The sequence below is a fragment of the Myxocyprinus asiaticus genome, chromosome 43, assembly GCF_019703515.2.
Source record: "Myxocyprinus asiaticus isolate MX2 ecotype Aquarium Trade chromosome 43, UBuf_Myxa_2, whole genome shotgun sequence".
NCBI lineage: Eukaryota > Metazoa > Chordata > Actinopteri > Cypriniformes > Catostomidae > Myxocyprinus > Myxocyprinus asiaticus.
Window position 1 is genome coordinate 621,406 of NC_059386.1, and position 12,704 is coordinate 634,109.

The following is a 12,704-nucleotide window of genomic DNA, read 5'->3' on the forward strand; positions in this document are numbered from 1 at the left end:
GACCCTGTACTGAGGTAGGTGCTCCACATGTGCTGCTTCCCCGAAGGCGACCCTATGTGATATTTTCCGCAAAATCGTTTCCCTGTCGGCAAACTGCGTCTTCCTTGGGCAGAGGCCCCTCTGCCCCCGGTCGACATGCTCTGTAGAAACTCCTCCCCCTTCAGGTAGGACCTACCATGGGACCTCTCCACATGACATACTTCCGACAAGACTCGGTAAGACCATGTGATGTATTCCACTCAAAATACCCCCCACTCTTTTTGGGTGGGGTGTGGTCTCCGCTGTGTCTTCCCTTTGGGAGGGACACCCCCCGACGCAGACACTTATGGCTCCCAGTCAGTTAACAAATTCCACTCTTTTTGGGGAGAAAAGAGAGGGAAAGAGGCCTCAACTGGGCTAGCCTGTCCATATAGTTGGGCAGTTGACTTGTTCCTGATGGACCGTTCGACGCTCATAAGAGCGTTGGGGGAGGTTACGTGACAGCCTGGTGCGCTGGCTACGAGGCGTACAGCGGTCTGCCCATCACACACCACCAGTTCACGTAACACAGTTCAGATAGTTGTGGCATTTTGTATAGGGACCCCTAGTGTCACTACATCGACACAACGTCAAGTGAGTGACAGATAGGGAAAGTCCTGGTTACTTTCGTAACTTCCGTTCCCTGATTGCCACAATGCTGAACTACCCGCCGAAATAGCCAGGACCTGGTCTCAGCTCCTCAGCACAAAACCTGAATGAGTGGTTGCATACCAGCTCCTTTTATACACGTATGTCCGGGGGAGTGGCATGCAAATTCCACTCGCCAATTCTCATTCAATTCTCATCAACATACTGCTTCTGACTGTTCATGTGCTCTGAAATCAACACTAATCTGCCAAATTACTAACAAGCACCATCCACCATCTGACATTTTTGCATCAATTCAAACATGCTTACCTTTCCCTCTAGCGCTACTGATAGCACGTTACGCGAACACTTTCTGAGACAGGAAGTAATCACGTTCACATGAACAAAGGTGTGCATGATTCTGAAGTAGCATTTTTGCTCTAAAATTACATTTTTACTTCACTGGGGCCGGTTGCACCAGCTGTGCGTAAGTTAAAACTTCACCTAGTTGTGGCGTAAATGGGCACTAAGCCACAATTTACACACTACTAAATATTTGAGCATTGCACCATTAAACTTAGGTATGACATAACCCTACGAATAAACTAAATATTTACGGAAGCCTCTGACCAGGAGTAACGGTTGGAATAAAAAAGCAGACTGATATTTTATGACATCAATGAGCTCATGTTTTGCATGACAGGCATCAGTCCTTTCGACATACAGTATGATGTTGACATTTACACTCGTTTACATTTACGAGATAGAGAAAAAAAACTTACTTTTAAGGGGCTCTTCTGCATGAAACCCGATCAAACGGGGCAGTTTTCAGGGTGTGTTGCCCTGTGTCAAATTTCAACACATTCAAAATATAAATAGGATATTAAAATGAATAAATGTCTATTTTTCCAGCCTGCTGTATTAGTATTTATCACCCCTTATTTATTTTAGATACAGTTCCTATTTATTGTTATTTACAGAGGGCAAATATACTATTTATCAAATCTACTTTTATTACATATCATATTTTAATGGGGATATAATTTATTACAGCTGACAGTTAGGTGAGCATCTGTTTATTGGATAAATACAGGTAAACGTCATAATATGTGACTACGCATTACTTTACGGAGAGCTTACGACCTACTAGTTAAGTCTTGCCTTAAGAACAGGTGGTACAACCAAATTAAGCACTGACTTAGTTACAAACTAACTAGTAGTTACTAAGCCCTTAGTGTGAGCTTTATGTCCCAACTTACGTGAGACCTTACGCACAGCTGGTACAACCCTACCCTGATGTTTAGGTTTAGGGTTGTGGTTTGGTTAGGAGGTAGGGTTATTAAAATACACATTCTTTTTGACTGTTTTACATTATTTACAACTAAAAATACAGTATGCTTTTGATGCCTCTCTGTGGACATTTCACCTCAACAACACTTCCATATTCGGCTACTGGGGGCAGGTAAGCACAGAACGATTTCAGCAGCAGAACTTTTGACCTACTCTTGCTGAATTGCGTGATAAGTGCTTAAAACAGTGACAAGCCCTTCAATATGTCCCACCCCAACTTCCTGCCTTCAGAAGACTTGGAATATGACCCATGAGTCACATGGACTCCTTTTATGATACTTCACGTGGATGTTTAAGCTTTAAATTGAGTCACTATCAACTGCCACTGTATTGAGAAGACTGACTGAGACATTCATTAAAACATCTCCTGTAGTGTTCCACATAAAAAAGACATTCAGGTTTAGAACAAAATGAGGGTGAGTACATGATGACAATTAAAATTTTTAGGTGAACTATTCCTTTAAATAAACTGATTCCACAATGACACTGTGGATTAAGTATATTATGTTGAGCCTGATGACATTTTTGTCAAATTAAATTATGTGGTTCATGACTCGTATCGCGGCTGTTCCAAGGTGAAATGTCCACTGTGTGGCACTAAAAGTGAGTTAAATGTTCTCCCAAACAGATGAGGTTTTTAAGATTAATGTTCTATCAAGTTTTAAATAAAAAAATAAAAAAATACCTCCCTACCCTAAACCTTAAACCTAACTGATAGTGTCAGAAAAAGCAAAAGTGAGATGAAAAATGTAATCGCAGAAGCATTCATGTCATTTTGTGGTGCTTCTATGACACTTTGGGCTCACGTGTCAACTCGTGTGCTCTTCAGGACTCGTACCCTGCTCCTTTACATCACAAGTGCAATGATCTATCAGCTGAGCTACCGCACCATCCAAACAAGCTTGTAAATGCAGTTGTTTATGTAATGCAAACCTTAAAATGTATTGCCTAACAAGTCATGCGCTATAGTAAAAGTGTTTAGATGTCATAAGATAGCATTGTGTGAGTAACAGGATGAAAAACGTTTATGAACTGATAATCATTGACATGACAAATACAATGAAATGACGGAATGCATCCTCATTCTACACGCTAGATCCCGTGTCCACCTGTAATCATCTGTACAAGCGGCTGCAAGAGGAGGGGGAACCGCCAGCAGCTACAGGTAGTCCAGGCTACACTAAAATGTGTCCAGACATAAAAAAATAAAAAAATACCATGCCTTGCTGGGCCCACTGGTGGGTCGGGGGTCCTAAGCAGCCTCTTATACCATTTAGATCTAGAAACGGCCCTGTCTATGAGACCAGGTTGATTATGTTAGTGTCATTTGATATTGTTACTGATCATCAAATACACATTTACACAATTTACAGTCACCGATTTATTGTGTTTCAAGTACAGTAGATTTGTCATTCCTCTTCAGCAGAGCAGCTTCAGTAAATCACTTCAGTGTCTGCTGTCAGATGTCATGAGCTGTGATTGTGTGTGCTGTATCTGACTGCAGCGCAGCTGTGCAACCACTTTCAGTTCGTCTGCAGCAGCTGCAGTCACATGCAACACATGCGCTGAGTCAGCTGTACATGTCTGTCTGATCTAAACAATGAGAAACTGTGTCTCTAAACACACACAAACACTTAAAAACAACAACACACACTTTCACCATATTTTAAGCTCCTCTCTGATCTTTATTTTCACTTTATTTCATATGATGAATGCCTGAATGCATGCGCAGAAGAACACTGTGGGTGAATTTACAAAGAATAAATTGTGCAGGCTGATAGTGTGCTTTATTTGCATTCGCAGTCAGCACTGCTGTTCCAACGCTGTGATCCAGACACCTGAATCTGATTTTTAACTTATTTAGCTCTGTTGCATACAGGGGTGGATTTAGGCATGGGTGACATGGGCATCATAAATAATATTGTATATGTCTGCAATCTTATGATGAACATACTGTATATTTTTATTTAATTTTGTCTTTGAAAGCCAGTGATTCAGGCTCTGTTCATTCTTATGTCCCTCCAAAAAGTGTTCATTCCACTAGATGGCAGCAAGTACTATGAAAAAGAAATTTTTCTCCATCACCTTCCATCACAATATACAGATCTGAATTGCAGGTGGCGCTCTAATGCAGCTGAGTTACTCGCTATGTGCTCGTCCATAAACATTAAGTCTATTTTGTGATCCCACTCACCTTCCCCATGGTTTTGATAAGTATTTTGGCCTGTGAATGGACTAGAAGCTTTATCTAGGTGTCCTTTGAAAGCTGAGATTCTCTGCATAACAGTGATGTGTAATATTTATGTTAATATATAGAGTCAGGAACATATTTTTCTGATGGATTATTATCATGCTTTTTTCTGCTGAATTGCAGATTTTGTTCTGGACAACTTGCTCTTTGTGGTCAATGAACGAGCGGCACCTGGTGGTCCCATTGCATAGAGGCATTCACGATCACTCACTTTCTCTGTGGTGGAATGAGCTTCCAACCTCCACACGATCTGCTGAAACCATCTCAACATTCAAGAACCAGCTGAAAACATCTGTTTAGAGAACATTTAACCAGTCCACACTAAATGCACTAGTATTTAACAATATATACATATATATATATATATATATAAATCTTGTCAGCCTGTCTTCTACGATAGCTTCTATACTTCTCCAGTCACTTTGAGAACCTGGCAGTGTGATACTGCAGATATTGTAGACTTTTGTATGACACATTGCATTTGGATAAAAGTGTCTGCTAAATTACTAAATGTAAATGTGATCAAAAAACCCTTTGAAATAAAATTCAGGTGGTTAGTAAATAAAACACAGGGGTTTATGCTGAAATACTTCTCTAAAAAGTACCACAACTGTTTACTGAATTTGCCCCTCAAACATTGAGAGGTGTTTCATGGAACATGAAGAAAACATCCGCAGAAGTGTAAATATTCCCTTTTCTTCATGTGAACTGTATTCAGTGTATGATGAGAACAAGTGTGTGTTACCTGCGTGTGTTTTTGGCATGACACGGGCACTTCCTGTCACATTTGAGTCCGTACAGACCATCAGGACAGATGCGCTGCTCACAGCTCTCGCCGGTGTAACCCGCCTCACACAGACACTCGCCACTGATGTGATAACACTGTGCTCCGTTTACACAGTGACACGACTGACTGCAGCCCGCACCATACATGCCCACTGGACACTGATCCTGACACCTGCAAACACACCACAGAACTATGAAGAATTCATATTTTCACAGCTTGGACCCAAAGTACCAGGGCCAATATTTCGATTAGTGCTCAACAAATATGTTTTTTTAATGGCTGATTCGTAAGGGGTCTCTTCATGTCTAACTTCAGCATGGCCAAATACATTGAGCTCTACGTAATGAAGCGTTCAGGCCCAGGTATACTTTGTTTTTGTGCGTTGCGGACTGCGCCCAGCCGACCGTGTTGCCTTTCTGAGTATACTTTTCTGACCATGAACGAATAGGAATGTATTTGACACATGCGCACTACAACTGCTTTGCGACACTAGTGCAGTCAATGGCCAGTGCATGCGCAGACGATGCGCACAGACAAGGACCGTGTACACGAGGCAAGAATTTCTAATCTAATAGATTATCAATTTTCAGAGGTAAATATTAATAACGCTTGACATTTCTCTTTTAAAACATGGTTTATGTCAACACTGTTACTTTCCAAATGTTTCGGGGGTTAAATGCAAAACATTTTTAATGACAGCATTAGCTACCAAATTGGTTATTGATTAATAAGGTTGCCAGAGGAGATAAAAATAAGAATTTTTTTTTTTAATCAAGTTCAAAACACGTGTCAAGTTCATAGAGATGTAATCTTTGTGTCTATGTTGGTTTCATAAATATTTGAAAAACATTTAAAGGATTTTCTACAAAAGATATTAAGTAAATGTCTTGTGATGTGGTGTATTCATCAAGTAAAGGCTTTTCTTGCATCTTTAATACAGAGTGTACACAGCTTAATCATTCATAAAAAAAATTAAAAAAATTCAAACATATTTTTCAAGGTGAAAATTATTTTTTTTATATTTTCAAATATGATGATTTTTTTAGATCAAAAAGATAAAGAACTTCTCTCAGGGTTATGCCATATGACCTGAACAAAATGTGCCTTTTCATAATGTCACGGATCCTTCTGACCCACCTACCAATTTCACTCAAACCTCTTACCCTCCTGAGTACTGATCACCAACAGCTGCCTCCAATCATTGCATCAATCAACCCCTCTATATAAACCTCACTCCTCTTCCATTCTGTGTCTGGTCCTAACTTTGTGTACAGACTCACTTGCCTGTATTACCAGTGTTAATGTCATCATGATTCTTCTCCTCTCCAGTGTCCATCCCCTCAATGCAAGCTTCGTTGTTGCAAACCCTCCACCTCAAGGAAAGTCCCCATCTCTATCAGCATTAGTCTTCAGTGCGTAAACTATCACCACTGCAACCTAGTACAGTCACATCAACACTTACCTGCTGTCTTTGTGTGTCGATAAATACCTGCTTGGGTTCAAACATCATCCTCGAGTTTGAGTATACGTTACACATAAAATATCAAAATATTAATATTTAATGATATGACAAAATATTTTTCTTAAACTTCACAAACATTGTCTTGAGGGTCAAAAGGGCTGTTTTTTGTTTTTTTGGCCACATGACAAAATGCTACCTACATGTTGGTTACACCACATGACTTTGATTAGCTGGACAAACGTTTTTAAATATTATTAATCCTGCACTACTCATGCCAATTTAAGGATGTTCAGCTTTTTCTTTTTGGAGATTTTACGTTTTTTCATTTTTTTTTACTGCGGACGGTTGCACCACATGAAATTGATTTACTTTAAGCCCCAGAAAAAATATTAAAGTGACTTTGAACTCCGTAACTGAAAACATGTTAATCATAGAAAAGGTGTATTCAAGTCATTGTTTTGCATTTGTAATGTATCATTGCACCACATCACATTATTTATAACTCAGAATTCTTGCGTTTTATGCATTACACATGTTTGGGGTATAAAATTTTACAATTACACGCGAAACAAAGTTAAATTTCTGATAATGTGAGAGAGTTTAAAGTGCCCACTCAGTGGGTATGTTCGTAACGCCTCAGGGCAGAGAACCGGAAAGACCGAAATCTCCAAAACAGCTGGTCAAGATTGGTGCAAATAATTTCAAATTCAAATTTCAAATCAGCAGTAAAATCTGACAATCAAATCATAATTGTGCTCCTTAAGCTCAGATCATGCTAAAACCTGCTATTTTTCAGGCTGGTGCAGCTAATGCACATGCATATTCTTGATTAGACCGAGAGGTGATATCTCTATCAAAAAGGTTTTAAGCTCTTTTAACTGTAAGGCAGGACTTCCATTCAAACCGCTGCTAGCGTTTTCTTCCATTAATATGTTTACCAGTTACTCGTCTTATCCTATACCGTCTCAGTTTGCTGTTAAATATATCCATAGTAAATCATGTGCAACAGCTATTGAAATAATTTATCTTATTTCACACCAAGTTTTGCTGCCTAGCAGTGATTATGAAAAGTAGTGTGTTGACTAAGATCAGGGGCAGACTGAGACAAAAAAGTGGCCCTGGACTTTCTGGCCCAGAGCGGCCCACCAAACCCGGCCCACAACACACCACACCAAAACACACCGGCTCATTGATTTCATTTTCCAGCTCAGTTTCAAAATTTTGTGTTGGAAAAAAGAACAAGACAGTTCTATTGACTGCTAGTCATGACAACAGGCCCCACAGTGCACAAATTGTCACAACATTAAAACATATAAAACCACTGTAAATGTGATGAGTGGATTTTTTAGAGAAAGTACAAAAAATAAGCACTTATAAAATGCACTTTATAAAATGTACATGAAAGTACAAGGGAAAGTGTGTATTTTAGGTGCTGTGACAAGTCAGCATTTCTTCAAAGTTTTTAAAACAATCACCTTTCAACTTTTTTCTAGAAGTGCAAATAAACTATTGTCTTAGTTAATATGAGGTATACAAGATCATAAAATGTTAGATGAAGAAAGTGTCAGACAGCAGGACAATGATGTCAATGCTTAAAATTTCATGTCAATTACTCCCATAACTGTGTAAATGTTTATTTAAAAAACCCCCACTGAAAACAAAGTTGGCCAGAATATGTACATATACAAATATAAACAAATGTAAAACATAATAAACATACCTCTTAAAATGAATAACTTTTTTCAGATTAATTGTTCATATTTTCCTTATATCTGCAGTGTTTTAATTCCCTCCCCAGATTATTCTTGAGAAAAAGTGAAAAGCCCTATGCGTTGACAAGCACTGTTTCTGCTATCCTTTAAACAAAGTAAGCCTCAAAGACTCAAATAGCCACAAAATAATATTGGTCATGACATATTTTCTGCATTTTTATCAGGCGTAAACATTATTCAGCAAGCTGTACTTTAGCTCCCAGTAATGCTTTGCGGTATGAATAAATTATGCAAATGACTATGTACAGCAGCATTACTGTTTGCTGATTTTATTTATGCTTCTGTTATTGTATTTGTTGTAACTTTGTCATTTTGTGATTATTCAGAGCTCATCTTATACTTAATATGTTGTTTTTGGTTGTCACCATTATTATGATGTGTATGTCAAATAATGAGGTCCAAGCGAAGTACAGCGATAACTTGCTCATACAGATATAAGCTTCTATTTGTAAGTAATTTCAAAATAAAAGCCATTGTATTGGCTTACTTTGCAGAGTTTATTGAATTGTCGCTTTGTTAGGGGTCCGTGCAGGTTGGAGCCCAGGGCGGCTGCCTATATGGCCTGTATGATGGGCCGGTAATTACCCAGCAGCCCACTGGGAAAACGCCCGGTGCTCCCGATGGCCAATCTGCCCCTGACTAAGATATATTTCTATTACATATTGTATATGTACTTCTAGTAATCTACTGTGTGTGTACTTCACCTGTAAAATGCATTGAGAGGACATATTGTCTATACTAACAGTAAAAAAGCAGTATTTCTCAGAAGGTCAGTAAGTATGTGTTTATCATTTGTTTTGTGAACTCTCTTTTTATGAACTCTCTCTCAGTCTCTGTGGAGCAGAATGCACTGATATACTGAGCGCTGTATGACTGTATCTGCTGCTCATGAATGTGGACAGAGTTATCTGGTTCATTAGCAGAGCAGATGAGTTCATCATGAATAATTTGATGACAGACTGAAGAAAAACACGAAAGAGAGATGCTTTAACTTGTTCTATTATCAGGAGTATTGCCTGAGAACAGTCTTTGGTAAAAGGAAACTTTTTTAGAATTTTATAAAAGATTATTTGCTTCATTTAGGAATGGATTTTCTAATTGAAGACTTCAAATGTCCCTAAATTGACAGATTTAGCTGACTTCTGGAGACAAATGTTATTTCCAAACTATAGCTAGGACACACACACACACACATACACACAGTCTGGTGGGCTCCTCCCTGCGGCTGTGATGTGATTATTTTCCGGGCGGTAGGGTGTGGTGAAATGAGGGTAGATCGGAGGTAACTGTGACGTCTGCTGAAGCCAAAGCTTTTATTAACTCATAAAAATGCACTTGAGTTTCTATTCCTGCAGTTTAAATACATGCTACATACTCACTCATACTGTAATTACACATACACATTCTGCTGCTGCTCCAGTGAACACTTACTGACACAACACTCACTTATTCTACATCCATATCACTAGACTACATCCTGTTGTGACACTGACTGCAGTAGTTTTATCTTTCACTGAGCACTTTATTAGGATTATTATCTAATCAGCCAACTGTGTGGCAGCAGTGTAATGTATAAATGTATAAGCAGGTACGGGTCAGGAGCTTAATTTAATGTTCACATCAACCATCTGAATGGGGAAAAAAATTTGATCTCAGTGATTCTGACCGTGGCATGATTGTTGGTGCCAGACGGGCTGGTTTGAGTATTTCTTTAACTGCTGATCTCCTGGGATTTTCACACACAACAGTCTCTAGAATTTTCTCCAAATGGTGCCAAAAACAAAAAACATCGAGTGAGTAAGGGGTCATGTGACGCCATGCAAGAGGCAGACGTGTGAGCAACGAGCTCTGCGCACTTTGCTAACTTTTTTATTATTTTCATGTTATAATCTGGTGAATTTTGATACACCCAGTTACACTTTTGCTCTTTGATGCAAAACATGGCAAAGAAGTCAAAATCCTCGGGCTCTAGAGACATTATAAGACACTTATGTGTTCAGGATGAAAGCCCCGACAGACCTACAGACCGGGGACTCGATTTGGATGGCACGGCGGGAGAGGAGATCCAGCGTCAGTTGTCCAACATGTCGGTGATGTTGACGAAAATTCTTGCTGACTTGGAGGATCTCGCTGTAATACGTCGATCGATTACGGCGATGGAAACAAAATTCTCTGAGTTAGCTACAAGAGTGACTGATGTTGAAAAACGAATCGATTTTCTGGAATCTTCGGAGAGGGAATTAACCGCTAATCCGCCCGCGACCAAAGTTGATTTGGAACATCTCCTTGAAAAGCTTGAAGATCTTGAGAATAGAAACCGCAGGAATAATGTTCGAATTGTTGGAATTCCTGAGCATGAAGAGGGCAGAGATATGGTGAAATTCCTAGACGAGCTTTTCCCGAGTCTGCTCGACATAGCAGACCACAAGATGGAAATCGAGCGAGCTCACGGAGTCCCAGCTCACAGATCTGCTGAGAGAGAAAGGCCCCGATCGATTCTGGACAAATTTCTGAGATCATCCGATAAAGATCTTGTGTTGCGCCAAGCGAGGAGCAAAGGGAAGCTCTCTTGGAAGAACCATAATGTTTTCTTGTTCCCAGACTTTGCGAGTTCGACAAGAGAGAAACACGACAAGAGAGAAACATGGCCAAACTGAGAATAGAAACGAAAAACGGTCACAAAGTATTTACATGTCCAAATCAGACAATGTCTTTTATTCAATGTCTGAGTAATCCATTGGATGTTTCTCATGTGAGTGGGTCTGACTCGCTGTACTTACTCTTGAGGAAGCTGTGCGTCATTTTGGTTTCTTTTTTCTTTTTACGTTGGCTCCGCTGTGCGGCTGGAGCTTGTTTTGTGAATAACACTTTTCCTTAAAGACATTTTGCATGGAAGTTCCCGGCCAGTTTGAGAGTGGACACTACGGATGACCGCAAAATATCTACAAGCTCACACAAAGGATGTCTTTTATGAAGTTGACGGATTATGTAAGTGTTGGGCCTCATGTATTCAGATAGAAGACAAAGGCAGGCCTAACACAGTCGTAAAAACCTAACTCAAGCCCCCACATTCCAAGTCGTAAATTATACTGATAAAAATCGCGCCAAAATCAAACAAAGGGAGTCCGAAACAGACTACAAATCCCATGAAGCCTTGCTCACTAAAGGATCGAACTTTTAACTCCTATTGGAATAGGCACACAACAGAACGCACCTCAAAACATGACATCATCAGGAGTTGAAATACCTCTGAAATGCTTCCAGGATTTGCTTCCAGCAACTTTGTTCGTCCTGTACAGACGCAGTTCATCGCTGCTCTCAGGTGCAACCTCGTGGCACAAGGAAGTAACATCCGACTTGAAACTGTGGCCATACAATCTCCATCTTGCATGACGAGTTCAACCGAACACTCTAACGGATCCGAAGGAGACCGCCGAGCAATTCGCATCTTCATCCGTTTGCCTACAGAAGTGAAGAGATTAAAGATTTCTCTTCCATCTTCAATCAAGTCGACATTTCTGAGTTCTCCGCCAGCCTGCCGAGAATCAACAGCCGTACCGCCCGCCGACAGAGCGAGGAAACGGCCTCCCTTCATCACCCGAGCCTCAAGGAACCGGGTCGGAGTTAAAGGATGGAGGGAAACACATTCTACCTGTGTCCTCATGCGATTCAAGAAAGAGGTTTACGCCTGGGCAGAGACAGAATATTATAGTGTGTTATTCTTGTGTTTCAAGGTTTTTGCTTGTACAGTTTACAGACCGCCATGTCCGCTCATTATTAATACTCAGGGTATTAATTATCACAAATTTGTTTTGCTGTATTGTGGTCCAACCAAATTGGACTGTTGTGCATTTTCGCCATCGCGGGTGAAACCGGCAAACTGAGTTATCCATTAAAGAGTCAAAGAACGTGGGACTTTTATGAGCCATCCACTGAGTGATAAACTAACAGCTGCTTTCTCTCCCACTATCGCGAAATCGGCTTTAGGGCTGTCACTTAATTCTCTCTCTCTCTCTCATACTAACCACACACCCACACACACACACACACCTTATGTGTTATAGGATTATTTTGATTTCCATATCTAATCATATCACTGTTTAGTTTGTAGTTGTAAGTCGGAAGTTTATTGACTGCATTATATTAATTATTAATTGATATTACTGCATAAATAAACTTTGTTTATATTACAAAGAGAAGTGTTTTGGTTTGTTTTGCATACACCTGTGTCATACTGACGGGATGTCAGTGCTCGGATTCAAACCTTCATTCATTGTTTTTTTTCCCAAAAATCGATATTCTTCGGATGTCGATTTTCCTAAGAAAACAATCTAATATTGAGACTGTTATACTATCTGGTTATTAGTCCCTGATTCCAGGGTGGTGCCCCGTCAATGTTAATCCTTATTAATATTCTATTGATTTTTGATAATTGATAATTATCTTTGATGATTGTTGAATTTGAATGATCAATAA

At 39.7% G+C, this 12,704-nt stretch overlaps 1 protein-coding gene across 4 annotated transcripts in view; it reads right to left on the reverse strand.

Moving 5' to 3' along the window:
* LOC127433362 (multiple epidermal growth factor-like domains protein 10) overlaps positions 1-12,704 on the reverse strand; it is a 155,821-nt gene that overhangs the window by 80,333 nt on the left and 62,784 nt on the right. For all 4 annotated transcript variants that reach the window (XM_051685191.1, XM_051685189.1, XM_051685192.1 and 1 more), the window contains one exon: positions 4,953-5,165. In XM_051685191.1, coding sequence (XP_051541151.1) covers positions 4,953-5,165 — 213 coding nt within the window. The remainder of the gene's footprint in view (positions 1-4,952; positions 5,166-12,704) is intronic.